Source organism: Aspergillus lentulus, assembly GCF_001445615.1.
Source record: "Aspergillus lentulus DNA, contig: Alt09, strain: IFM 54703, whole genome shotgun sequence".
Classification (NCBI taxonomy): Eukaryota; Fungi; Ascomycota; class Eurotiomycetes; order Eurotiales; family Aspergillaceae; genus Aspergillus; species Aspergillus lentulus.
Genome location: NW_028322117.1, coordinates 2,803,842 through 2,817,321, shown reverse-complemented (window position 1 = coordinate 2,817,321; position 13,480 = coordinate 2,803,842). Strand labels below are relative to the sequence as shown.

Here is a 13,480-nt window from a genome sequence, read left to right as displayed (position 1 = left end):
ATAGCCTTCCCCCTGGGTTAACTACCATCGCATCACATCAGTACCCTCCTAGAAGCATTATGTTGCAGGGTACTTACCCTATTGATTGGTGCACTACCTTCCATCTCTAGAGTCACCATACACTTCTCTGTCCGTGCGACCTCGCCATTCATTAACCCGGATTATCCAGTCACGAACAAGGGCTTCAAAAAGACTGGTCTCGTCGATAGGAAGGCCATGCGTACCACGATCTAGAACAACATAGGTCGATCGTGGATAGAGCTCCAGCAAGCGAAGGCTGTCTCGATAGCCAACGCTCTCATCTTGCCGACCACATATAACAAGCGTGGGTGCAAAGAACTTGGCGCCTTCATTGTCCAACGAAAAAGATAACTGATATCGATGTGGATCTGCTCGGATCGGATCTAACACCTGACTGTCGGCTTTCTTCTCCGCTGGGAGGATAACCTCCTCGTATTTTGCCTTCAAAGCTTCAACGTACGCAGGCGTCTGAACGAGAACGTCTCCAAGAAGTGCCTTGTCTTCGGCCGGCATGCTCGACATGAGTTGCTCATTGGCAACCAAAGGTTTGAAAGCATCGAGATCGCGCATGCTGTCCTTTGGCTCAATAAGCGGTACGCGTAAGAGTAGACCATCGACTTGCTCAATATATTTCTGAGCTATCGCACGTGCAAGGTAGCCGCCACATGACGAGCCGACAAGCAAGAATCTCGAGCTCCCCAGTCGAGAATCAATGAATTGCACCAGGCGACGGTATATATCGTCCAGATCCTTGACATTATTTGCAGGTGTTGCGCCCATGCCTGGAAGGTCGACGTAAATCCGGCGAAGGCCCGGTGTTTTGCTGAAAATCGGCTCAAAGTCCAGCTCCTCGACTCTTGCCTCCATCTTCCATCCATGAATGATCAAAACAGGAAGACCTTCGCCGATCTCATGTGCAGATAGATTAGATTCCATTTTGTCACTGTAGTGAATTTTTGTGGATATGTGGGGAGCAGGAACCAGAGTAGTTGATCACAGGGGTACAAATTATTTAATTATAATCACGCCATCTTATGGTGTTGACAAAGTGCTGCTTACTCCTCAACGTAACATGAAGCAACAGATGGAGAAGAGAAGTTGCCAAATTGTCAACAGTCGCCTAGTTTGCTCAGTTTGCATGAGTCATGACTAGTCATTCAGGCTTCTCATCCTCACGTACGTAGACCCTTGTATCTTTCGTATCGCATTCTATAGGTAGGTTATGACTGGATAATATTACCAAGTCCATAAAGAACTGGAATTTTCCCCAACCATATTGGATCTATCGGTTTGGAAGAGTATCTCGGCGTTTCCTGACATGGCACGCAATGGCAGTTTGATAAGATCTGTTTTCGGATGCATCTACACTACTGGGCGGTCCAAGGGCGAGATACAGGTCTGAGCTAAACGTAGGACTGCAAATCCGGCTACAGGAGTCGAGCAGGATCATCTACAGGCTACATCGGAGGTCATTTCATATCAAGTCGTAATTTCATCATATTCGAGATCACAGACAGAAAGGCTGCCTTCCGTCGACCACATCACAAAGTGTCAACAGTCAATGCGAGCCCTCTGCCCGATTCTACCTCGAATGTGTTCCCTCATATCTGATTTGGAAAGAGTTCCGGGCCTGCCCGGTCGAGCTTGGATAGCCAGTGACGGCAGCAAAGGCAGGAGGCTAGCGGATATGGAGTACACTTGCAGTAGCATCAAGGTCAGACCGGAAATGGTCAAAGCGATCGAGCAGACAACACCCAAGGACGATCATGACGCTTGCGCATGACATCGAATCTAGACATCGTCAATCTTCAACCGAACGGTAGACACCACCAGGCACAGCGTTCTCCACCATGCGCCTTGATATCTACCATCCACCACCGCCCGACCAACCGCCCGCTTCAGCATCTCCGTCAGTATTTTCATTGCTGACGGGGGCAGCGGTATCGGTATTCCAATCATCGCCCGCGCCATTTGCTTGGATGTCATTGTTGTCCGGACCGAAACTCTCACTGGCAGCCTGAGGGCAGCGCTTGATCGTGTGGCCCACTGTTACATTGGGTCAACATATAATCATACTTGCTGGGATCCCTTGGAAGATCACTTACTTTCACCACAATTGTTGCACTTGACCTTGGACCAGTCCTTCTTTTGGGGGCAGTCACGACTAAAGTGTCCGACTAGAATACCATTCGTTAGAATTTAGGTACGAATCATCTTCGCAAATGGCATGTTACCTTCGTCACAATTACGGCAAGTTACGGTTGACACATCCCGAGGTTTGTCACAATCTCTTGCCATGTGGTCCTCAGATCTACTACTGTTAGAATGTCGACGGTGACAACAGCTCCTTTCTCAGAGGCTTACCCGCAGTTGCGGCAGGTTCTAGGGGCAGGTGCCTGAGGACAATCCTTTGCAAAGTGGCCCACTGCAGTTCGTCAGTATATGCATGCGTGGTGGTCAGCGGTATCCCAAGCATAGCACTTACTCTCATTGCAGCGCTTGCATTCGACGCCCTCAGCGGAGCGCGGGTTGGGACAATCGGCTGCCTTATGCTCCGAGGATCTGTTCAAGTCAACGCAAGCCTCGGAAGATGAAGAGAGGAAGAACGACATACCCGCAGTTACGACAGGCAAACCTGTCAACACGAGGCTCGGTGCAGTCACGAGCACGATGCCCACTGGCGTTGCAATTGACACATTTGACTTCGACCCTCTCCACCAGAGCACGCTCTTCCTTGCAACCACGAGCAGTGTGACCCATTTCTGCGATTATTTAGCATTATTCCTAAGATCCCCGCCATCCACGCAGAGAAAGTTCCTGCTTACCACCGCAGTTATTGCACTTGGGAACTTGTCTATCGTAAGGGAAGCCAGCGTCCTCAAGGCGCTCAAGGTTCTCTTCAGGGTCGGCGGGCCAGCGTTCCTTGAGGTTCGTGCGCTGCGGCTTAGGGCTGAAGTAGAACGCAACGACGTACTTGCAGTTCAACTTGCCCTGGAGGTTGATCAAGCTGATGCTGTCGCCGACTGGTTTCTCCTGCCGCGATAGACACCATCAGTATCTCACAAGGACCGTACAACATCAGAAGCTTCCGAACAGACCATGGCAATAAGGTAAATGTTGAAATTCTCCTCACGCATTTTCTTCTCAATGTCCACAAAAGTGGCCTGAGGAACCGCCTTGGAATAGACCCTGAGGCCCTAGAGTGTTGTCAGCCACAAACCGTTGTGTTTCAATGCGTATAGGTCAATTTCATTGCCTACCTCACGGAAGTCCTCCAGATCTCTCTCGTCACTAGCCTTCTTGAGGGCAGCCCAGGCCTCCTCGGGAAGCTTGTCGGGGATATCGTTCAGATCGAATTTGCGATTCTCGGTGCACTCGATGGTCTTGTGGCCTGGCACATCCTTTTGTCAGCTACAGTTAATCTATCTGCGCATGGCTAGGGACATGCCTTCGGACTGGCAGTTCTTGCACACATCAGGGGGTCTATCAGGACACTCCGCAGCCGGGTGACCCTCCTTGCTGCAGATACGACAAGGACCCTTGAATACACGCGGCTTGGTGCACTCTGCCTTGGAGTGACTATACAGCATTAACATTGACAAATATTGACTTGTAGCCTAGAATTACTTACCCCTCCTCGCCGCAATTGAAGCAAGCCATACCCTTGCGAGGTTCGGGACATTCACGGGCAAAGTGGCCATCGCCTCCACAACTAGGCCCTGTCAGCAGCATAAACCTCGTAGAGCTTGCCAGGTGAGGAAGAAACATACTTGCGACACTTGCTGTCGTTGCCCTCTCCACCGGCACCGAAGGTAGGCTCGAACTGACCACCAGATTGATCACCGCCCCATTTGCTCTCGCCGAAGTCTCCAGCAGGGGTGGAGCTGATCGGGTTGACATTCTCGTCAGCGAAACCTGCTAAGCAAAATAAATGAGTATACACGTTTCCGCAGATGTTATCCTTGCCGGTACCGGCACCAGATGATGCGACTTCCCGCAACAGAGCAGGACCGCCAACACGTCCGCCACCGCTAGAAAGGAAGTATGAAGGCTTACGTACCAGCGCCGTTGTTGTCATTGTCATTCCAGCCGCTTGCTTCACCGGTATTCCAGGCATCTGCCTCGCCGGAGTTCCAGCCAGACATCTTGACTGTTGGTTCACGCTCGAAACTAAAAGAGAAGCAAGTTAGACGACGGCGTTGTCAAACTTTTTGCTTCGCAACCAGGGATTTTGTGAGAATAATAAACAGATGTCTCGCTTTAGAGAGAAATGGAAAAGACAAATGCGCTGATGGAAACTTTTCTGAAGCACACCGAACGTGGTTTGAGGAAGCCGAGGGAGAAGTCTCCCGGGAGACTTGACTTGATCGAAGCATAGAGGAAAGACTTACCCCTACACGATTCTTTTTAGAGGAATCAAGAAACAAAAAGGAAACGAATTCACAAAGATGCAAATATGTAGAGAGGAGATGAATGGAGAGGGGTCAAGAATAGAGAAAGTGAGAGAGGAAGAAGAGTAGGTGAGCTCGAGGAGCAACAAACAAACGACAACAACAACACCTCAACCTTTGTTTGTTCCCTGAGAAAATCTTTCACAGATGAGCAATATTCACAAGAAAAGCGTCAAGCTGTTGCCTGCCTGTGTTCTCAGGCCAACAACCGAACTATATGGATTCTGTGCAAACGCTGACGAATTTGCAGTCTTGTTTACATGGTTTGAATATCCGATTACCATAGTCTCCATTATATCATGTAGGCATTTGCGAGTAACCTCATGCTCTATGACTTTATTTCTTCTGTCTGCCTATATTTGTTTAACAGCGATTATATGGCACCAGCTACTGATAGGCTTAAGGTACCTTTCATGCCATACTAGTCCAGTATCGTGATTATACAATGGTACAATTCTGCCATGAGACAAGAGTAATTTCAGAAGTCATAAATCATCATATTAGAGCCCTAGTTATAGAGATAACTGGGCAAGTTCTCTCCCGAGTAACGGTAAGAACAACACCAAGATGGCGATGAATAAAAGTACACAAGGGTCATCAGTTCCTGCTCCAGAATCATCAGACCATCGACCAAACCCCTTTATCACGACCCTATGCAATGACCAAGCGGATGACCGAGTCGAATTGCGAGTAACGTGCCAGGCATCACTCAGACTTGATCATTGCCAGCCGCGAATGCTTCAGCCAAGACCTTGCATCTCTGCTTGATCTTCTTATTCTCTTCGGTAAGAGCGTTGAGGCGGGTGATATGCTCAAGGCAGTGTTCGCATTCGGTATTGGTGGCTCCATTGGCGAAATCGAGAGCACTCTGGTCCTTCTTCTCCCTCATCTCCTTCAGTTCAGCCTCAAGCTTCTTGACCTGATCGATTTGATATTTAATGTCGCCTTTGAGGAGTCCGTTGTGTAACTGGAGGTCTGCAATCTCCTGTTTCCATTCGGCTTCCTTCTCCTTCAGCTTCAGTACCTCCATCACAAGACGCTCATTTCTCTCGTCCAACTGCTCGTTACGGGCACGCTCTCTCGGGAAATCTCTCATGGCGATGGCTGCCTGCATAAGCAGGAGTGCACCGTGCTGCATGGGCGGGTATCCGTTGTTTCCAGATTCGGTGAAAGCAGTGGTAGCGGAAAAAGGGGGAGTGGGAGGACGAGGAGCCATTTCGTCTTCAGGTTTTGACAGCGAATGCTCCTTGGTAGTAGGTTGTTGATTCTGTGCAGAATGACGATTGGGCGCAGGCGATAAGCTTGGACGAGTTCCCTGCACCGGTGACTCGATTCCTGAGGTTGCGTCAGATTTGTTCGTATCTGCTGCTTTCTCAAGAGAGAGAGAATCTGAAAGTGTTAAGTGAGTAGAGGCAGAAGCAGGTTTAATGGTAGTTTTGCTAGATTTTTTCGCGTTCTGCAGTGTGCGAGGGTCAGGGCTAGCGGGCGTTGTGCTAAATGGATCGCGTGCACCAGGTTGACCAGTGAATTGAAGCTTTGTAAGCTTGGATGGACGCTTCAGGCCAGAAGCCGAGCCCACGACAGTATCATTCAGCTGTTTGCGAGGTGTATTACGAAGCTGACGAGCTGTGGGAGAGCGACCAATGTCACCTCTAACGCCAATGTCGCCCCCGTCAGAGTCACTAGCCTCGCTAGGGTCAAAGTCTGGGTCATTGTCATTGTGTGCTGCGACACCACCAGCCTTGGTTTGCTTGCTGGTTTGTGTCTCGTTGTCTCCTTCGTGGTCCAGCAGACGTTTGTTCCCTTTACTGAGCTGAGCAGTGTTGGTCACTTTAGTCTGATTGTTCGCCTGATCAACACGAGGTATATTAGCACGAGATTTGACTATTGCAGGCGATATTACGAATGAGATGACATACCATCTCCTCAGTCGCTTTATTACCATTGTTAGCCTGGTCAGCATGAGGTACGTTAGCACCAAGCCCTGATCATTACACGAGATACTCCAGGAGATAACATACCTTTTCCCGAGCCTCTTTCTCACGTTCAATTTTCAGGTCCTATAAGTATTAGCAATGCATATATTGCTTTGTATCGTCCCAACTCACAGAGTACTGCTTGCAGAGAGCATTCCCACTGCGGCCTGGAAAAGCCTACAGAAAAGATCAGCTATGGGTGTTCAGATATATGAAGTATGGTCATGCTACCAGCTTGATTTGATCCCAAGGTAAGTTAGGATGCCTATCCCGGTAATTGAGGAGCCGAAGTTTCTCTGACTCTGACCAGCGAGTTCTAGGGATCTTTGTACCTCTCGGCATCGAGAAAAACAAGAAACTTGAGGAAACAAACAAGAAAAAGGGCAAAAAGATATAGTCTGAGAAAAGGCTGTCCAACCAAGCCTTTATAACAGGGGTTGTTATGGCTATGAGAGATACTCTCAGCACTGGCTGCGTTTGTCAGGGGCTCAGACTCTCAGACTCTCCGGACAAGACAAAAGAGACCAGGATAATCCGCTAGTGAGTCGATGTATCTTCTCTGAAAAGGTGCTGGTAACCACCAGAAACCAATTAGGATGATGAAGGACTGGCAAGGCTGAAACCAGATGAAAGGGTCAATGCCTGGACAGGTTGAGATCGTGTGAAAGAGTCCTGCTACGCCGAGACTGTGAAAAAATCTATCTACGCCGAGACTTTGAGTGCATCTAGCAGACGGTGAAGTATCATCTTAGGAGAACTGAATGGGCAGATTGTCTCTCTCCTATGCTTAACAAGGTCTATTGAATCATCGACTTGAAGTTGCCGATTATAAGCAACCCTATATGACAATAGGGAAGTGCCTACTTGAGCTGGTATTGCTCCTCAGGACAATATACATTGATGAGAACCATTAGAGAGAGCTCTATATTGACACATCACTGAAAAAGGAGGTATGTGAAAATCAAACCCAGAAATACTATTCACAGATTGTCTCTACTGACCAAACGACATTCGCATAGTTAGTTAGACTATATCAAGGCAGGACCAACAGCCATTGAAAAAGGAAAAAGCAAACAAGCAGCCGTTTACGCATCCCATCGTCTCGTTTGAGCTAGCTGCATAGCCCAGTGGGTTTGTTTATGTGGCACGAGGATGTTGAAAGACCTTCTATCGAAATTGCGGCACAGTCAACTTGCAATAGGGGTGAAAAGTCGTCTGATACTCTTTCGATCCTGCCTTGCAATTGACATGGATTCATCCCAGGCAGACGTTAGTGTCAATGGCGCTTGGTTAGGATATGGTAGAATGCGATTTTCTCGGGATTTTTCGATTACTATTACTAGACTGACTGTGATAGAGAATCTAGCATGATCAGAGAGAGTCGTGTCTCGGGTTTGATAAGACAGTGTGTGAGATACTCCTAGTATATAAAATCTGTGTAATGCAACAATTAAGCCGAAGATATGGGAAATATTTCTGCTGCCCTAAACCCAACAGACCTGTGTAATTATTGCCACCTAACCTCAGCTGTCGGTACTAACATTTCTAGTCATAAAGTACCCTAGCTGACGAAAGCAGCTTAGTGTCTGTGTAAAGACAAATCGATCCACATACTTGGTCAACTGTATTATAACCAACCGTAACCTCATAATCACTTGATCCTGCTTGATTGAGTATCACATATATTTTTAGTATAAGACTGTGAATAGTCATACAACGCTCCAGCTATTCTCATCCTTAGGGATGACATCAAAGTAAGGATAACCTCGGGCTACTGTCCCTAAAAAAAATGTCGCAAGACATACATGGCGTAGATTCGATTGCAGTTTACTTGAAAAGTCTGCCCAGCAGACCTCCAGCAAGGTTATTCACAATGTTGCCCCCAAACGCCCGACTAGCATACGTAGAAGCCTGGCTAAAGCGATCGCAACGGGAGAACGCAACCGTATTGGTGATGGTCAGCACCAACGCAATGGCTGAGACTGAATTAGCCTCTGAGGTCGTTACAACAATTGTTACCAGAAAGGAAAACTCACCGACTAGACTCAACCAAATAACACTGCTCAACCTCACGATTGCCAAAACGGCGAGTCCAATCCACAGCGCAGGTGTCACGTACAGACTGAGCCAGAAGAACCTCTTATCTGTGGCCGAGATGGTACGCGTGGTAGGGTCGGAGGATTCAAAGACCCAGTGAGAATCGCCGGTAGCGGTGTTAACTTCGTTCCACCAGCGTAGACCGACTAATCGACGTCCGGCGATGTTCTTCAGATAGTAAAAGTCCGCGGAGAGGAGGAGGAGAGTCAGGATGAAGACAAGGACGCTGTGGATCGAGTTAGCGGAAGAGAAGCTATGAAATGGATTGACCAGTAAACTCCCCAAGTCCTTGAGAGACTTACAAATTCTTGATGAATAAAACACCGAATAGATACATCAACAGCGCACTGGTGCGGAAGCCCAGGAAGAACAGCAGAGTGATCGGATGGGCGCTGAGACGCCAGTTCAACTCACCCTGCTGCGCCTGGAGAGGTTGGTCCATGATGCCGTACGAAGAGTCCTCAAACTCTTGCTCAACAGAAAGATGGCAAGCGCTATGGAGCTCTCTCGTTTTAAACGGAGATCAGCAATCCGCGTGATGTGTATACATGAAGCTGCGTGTCTCCTGCGTACGTAGACAAGGCGGTAGATGATGGCAGAATATGATCCACAGCGGAAAAGCAAAACAAACTGTCTGCATTGAGAAAAGGAAGCATGGAATTACGGAGTACATATCGTTTTTCCATTAGAGCTTGGCTTGCATGTTCATATGGATATAATTGGACATTGGATGACCAACGGATAAGGCAAAAATATAACTGCCAGCAGAATTTATGGCAAGTGATGTCGATTAAACGGCCCAATTAAGCTCAAGTCCCAGTCCAATGCTTAAGTCCGGGCTATCTTATCTCATACCGAGGGTATAGCACAGCAATATCCTTTCTATCCTGCCATGCTCTTCAGCTGGCAATAAATGTTTTGACGTCCTCGGAATTACTCAGCGCACATCATCTTGATCTAAATCATATATATATTCCAAACAGCAATGGCGTCGAGGAATACCCTCCGTCGCGCCCTGCTATACAGTACGTGAATCCACAGACAAGCTCTCCCCGCAGTCGACCATCCCGCCCTCTTGGCGCATACGAAACGACCTCGATCTGGGTAATACTCCTGGCTGACGACTAATTGATAGTTCCCGGATCGTCCCAGCGCTTCATTGACAAATCCCGCTCGTTGACGGCGGATTGCGTCGCCTATGACCTAGAAGACAGCGTGACTCCGCACAAGAAAGCGGAAGCTCGCTCGCTGGTGCGGAGAGCGCTCGACCAGCCCGCTCCCTCTGGCATCCGCGAACGCGCGGTGCGTATCAACTCAGTAGATAGCGGTCTCGCATTGGCAGATCTGACCGAAGTCGTATGTGACGCTTCAACTCCCCCGAAGTCAGAAATCCAGCTCACGAAAAGAAACAGCTGCAATCCCCCAACCTTAGCACCATCGTCATCCCCAAAGTCAATTCCGCCTCGGATCTCACTTTTGTCACTGATGTCATCTCCCACACGCTCTCGCAACAGGCACACTCGCAAGACGCAGCCGCACGGCCCCCTATCTCACTTCTGGCCCTGGTTGAGTCGGCTAAATCCCTGACGAATCTGACCCAGATTTGCGCTGCAACTCCACTTCTCCAAGGTCTGATTTTCGCGGCGGAGGATTTCGCCCTCGACCTCAGTCTTACCCGCACTCCATCTCTAACAGAATTCTTGTTTGCCCGATCGGCCATCGTGACTGCAGCCCGCGCTGCGAATCTGCCGTCTGCGATTGATCTGGTCTGTACAGCCTACAAGTCTACCAAGGGTGACGGGTCTCCACCGGCGGTGTTGGAGGAAGAATGTCGCGGAGGAAAGCAGTTGGGCTTCAACGGGAAGCAGTGTATTCATCCTTCGCAGGTAGAGACGGCGCAGCGTATTTTCGGTCCGGAGCCGGCCGAGGTGGAATGGGCTGTACGCGTGACGATAGCCGATGAGAAAGCAGCCAAGGCAGGCCGTGGAGCCTGGACTCTGGATGGAAAGATGATTGACATCCCCGTCGCAGAGAAAGCACGCGCGATTGTGAAGAAGGCGCAGGCTTGTGGATTTGATGTGGAGGAGTTGCAAGATAAGTGGCGGCATCAAGAGCCCGAATGAAAATGCATTTGTCGCGTGTCGCACCTGTTCTTGCCGTTACTTGCAGGCTTTCAGCGGGTTTACTAGGAAGTTTCATGACTGATCTGCAACAACTGATGACAGGATAACGTTAAGAGTGTTTGATAAATGTATCTAACCCGTATATACGTCGTAATTGAAGAAGTGCCATCGCGATCGAAGCGCGCTCCGGCCTGTCCATAGAGCAAGCAACAGTAAACTAGTAAGCACTCGGCGCTCTGCATGTGGCAGTGCGGGAGAGGAATTAATCTCACAATCATGGTCGCGTGCGATGAGAATATGGTGGCATATGGCATACTTTGCTCTCCCAATGATGGTGAGAAGACACTTTCCGTCAAGGTGCTGGGATTGCGAGGTCTTTCGAGTCATCTCCTGAGTGCAATAATGGACAACAGCGCATGGTATCCTGCCACGCGATTATGAACTCTTCGACTCCAGATCCTCGCGCTTCAACAGTTGAATCTTGCCCATTGTCATTACGGGTTGATTACCATTGCTGTCACCACCCTTCCCATCGTCACCTTCTTCTAGACTTTTGGCAAGAGACTTGTCATAGCTGGTGGGGTCGATGCCGAGGATGCCACCTACATATCCTCCCCTCTCCCCGGGCACACTAAACTCACGGTAGAGGTACTTCCACTCGTTGAGCCAAGCCTTGACAGCCTTTCCGATCTTGTCTTTGCCATTCTTCGAGTGATGACCCGTGCCTGTGATGGCGTAGATCACACGTCGTCCCTCACGAGCATGTTTCAGAAGGATCTTCTCTAAATATTCGATTGCCTCTTCAGGGTGCAGGCCATGAAGGTCGACGTAAAGTTCTTCGGACGACTCATCCAAACCGGCACTAAGAAGGTGCTTGTTCCGCTCTTCATACAATTGCCGTGCCGCTTCGCGATGGCACTTACGCATCGCTTCGTTTTCTGCTTGGCCTCGAAGAGACAAAGCTTTTGCGGCTCTAGCATCATTCCGGTTCCAAGCTTGAGCAGCGCTGAGAGATACGTTAGTCTGCGCAAACTTATCAGGGTTACCTCAGTCCTCTTACCTTTGAAGAAACTTGTTTCTCACTGTACCGTGGCGGATAGCCTCAGTACGGTATTTGATATACTGCTGGTTGGCTCGGGAGCCAGTCTCGAGCCAAGGAATGTTCTGCGGAGCTGGGATAGACTGCGCAGCAGCATTGTTTTCGCGGCCTTTGGTCCCTTCTCTGCTATTCTTGGACGTGGGTTTGCCTTTGCCCGGAGCAGGGGACGGAGACATACGGACCACATCCGCCAAAGATGTAGGCAAGTTCTCTTTGACGGAACCGGTTTCTCGGTTATTGCGTTTCCCGTGCTTCTTACTAGCATTCTTTGCGCTCACTGCAGCAAGCGTGGGGAATGCATCTGGATCATCTACGGAAAGCGCTGTAGGGTTCAATTCACGATGCTGGTGACGGCTCGTTGGACGGGAATGTGGACGAGACCCATGGCCGTTGCGTTTCCCTGGGGTGAGCTGCATTGCTTGTGGAGATTTGTTTCCCGCAAGACCTGATAGATGAGGATACTTGCCCAGATAGTGATTCGTCCATTGTTCCCCAGCTCCTCCTACAGACTGTAACGGAGGGAAAGCTTCTGAGGTGTTCTCTACGTTAAATGTTGGACCGCCCTGTTGGTTGCTCTCCCCCACACTGAGATTCGCAATTAGTGCTGAAGGGTCGTGGGAGAAAGGGCATCCATCGCCCGCAAGGCAATTGCCCATGATCCAGTACCTTTTGAAGCACGTATCAGTGTGAAGCCCATCCAAGTATATGTTTCATTTACTTACTTGCAGACATGATTGGTAAGATCGTGGCTGAACCGACAATCTGCACGAAGGCATTGTCCGGTAGACAGCCAATATTTACAAACAACAGGGCTTCGGTTGTGATTCGGGGAGGTGCTTAATTTCGGTTGCTCCATGGTCATAGATTTGCCGACGACGACGCGACCATCATCCGACTGACTGAAACTGCCTCCACTCTGATCCTGTGAGAGAGATGCAATGGTCGCGCCGAGATCATAGCCATTTGCTTCCAACGCAGCCTCAATCTCTTCATTGGATCTTTTATCTCCAAGCACAGTGCGCAAGATATCGTGGGGGCTCATATCGGGAACAAATTCCGGGGCAGTGGCGCTGAGGGCACCGGAGGCGCTCATTGTCCCCACAGAGGAGGTGGTGCTCTGCGCATCGTCTGCAACAAGCCAATCCACATTGCTATCGTTGCCAAAGTCACTGTAAAAGTCCGATACTTGACTCTGGTCCGAGAATTCGTAAGCGTTAAGGTTCGGCGAATGCGGGATAGGTTGCGCAAGGGCTAATCTTGGCGATGGTCGCGGGGAGGTGAATGGTGATACGGTCGATGAAAGAGGTGCGCGAGAGAAGCCTCGTGAGCTTTGGAACCAAGATGAGCCGCCAGGGCTTGTGCCGAGGTTGGAAGGAGGGGATAAAGGTGTAGAGGAGCGTGCCATCTGCCATGGTGCTGGTGAGGTCCGGCGAATCACCGTATGACGAGGAGGGGGAGGAGAAGAGTCGGGTAATGTGCGATTGCGATGTCGCCAAAGGACGTCGAGCACCGCATTCTCCAGCGATGCTCCAGACAAAGATGTGTTCTCCCGCAGGAAACTCTCAACTTTCTCTGCCTGTTCTTCTTCATCAAGAGCTTTATCCTGAAGGATCTGAAGACAACTGTCAAGAAGGTCGTCGGATATCATCCTGAGTAGATGCTTCGATGAAGCGATAAACGACTAGGTATGAGCGAAAGAAGCGGAGCGAGGTA

At 49.5% G+C, this 13,480-nt stretch overlaps 5 protein-coding genes across 5 annotated transcripts; 1 reads left to right on the top strand and 4 right to left on the bottom strand.

The window, feature by feature from the left end:
• Positions 1-93: 93 nt before the first annotated feature.
• On the bottom strand, positions 94-957 carry ALT_5741 (alpha/beta fold hydrolase; the record flags this gene model as incomplete). The annotated part of the gene is made up of 1 exon (XM_033554484.2): positions 94-957. One exon carries the CDS (start codon positions 955-957, stop codon positions 94-96), a length of 864 nt encoding a protein of 287 aa, XP_033410375.2.
• Positions 958-1,885: 928 nt separating this feature from the next.
• Positions 1,886-4,166, bottom strand: ALT_5740 (DNA-binding protein HEXBP; the record flags this gene model as incomplete). Its single annotated transcript, XM_033554485.1, has 13 exons — positions 1,886-2,067; positions 2,127-2,198; positions 2,256-2,332; positions 2,386-2,446; positions 2,507-2,583; positions 2,636-2,783; positions 2,847-3,054; positions 3,120-3,218; positions 3,282-3,422; positions 3,495-3,600; positions 3,653-3,733; positions 3,792-4,011; positions 4,082-4,166. 13 exons carry the CDS (start codon positions 4,164-4,166, stop codon positions 1,886-1,888), a joined length of 1,557 nt encoding a protein of 518 aa, XP_033410376.1.
• A 1,015-nt stretch (positions 4,167-5,181) lies between these two features.
• Positions 5,182-8,987, bottom strand: ALT_5739 (uncharacterized protein; the record flags this gene model as incomplete). Its single annotated transcript, XM_089599954.1, has 7 exons — positions 5,182-6,321; positions 6,392-6,424; positions 6,494-6,532; positions 6,581-6,625; positions 8,321-8,424; positions 8,485-8,771; positions 8,848-8,987. 7 exons carry the CDS (start codon positions 8,985-8,987, stop codon positions 5,182-5,184), a joined length of 1,788 nt encoding a protein of 595 aa, XP_089455831.1.
• A 543-nt stretch (positions 8,988-9,530) lies between these two features.
• ALT_5738 (HpcH/HpaI aldolase/citrate lyase family protein) lies at positions 9,531-10,668 on the top strand (the record flags this gene model as incomplete). Its single annotated transcript, XM_033554488.1, has 3 exons — positions 9,531-9,570; positions 9,681-9,901; positions 9,958-10,668. The coding sequence occupies 3 exons, from the start codon at positions 9,531-9,533 to the stop codon at positions 10,666-10,668; spliced, it is 972 nt and encodes a 323-aa protein (XP_033410379.1).
• Positions 10,669-11,103: 435 nt separating this feature from the next.
• On the bottom strand, positions 11,104-13,415 carry ALT_5737 (CCCH zinc finger and SMR domain protein; the record flags this gene model as incomplete). Its single annotated transcript, XM_033554489.2, has 3 exons — positions 11,104-11,674; positions 11,729-12,433; positions 12,490-13,415. 3 exons carry the CDS (start codon positions 13,413-13,415, stop codon positions 11,104-11,106), a joined length of 2,202 nt encoding a protein of 733 aa, XP_033410380.1.
• Between the last annotated feature and the right edge of the window lie 65 nt (positions 13,416-13,480).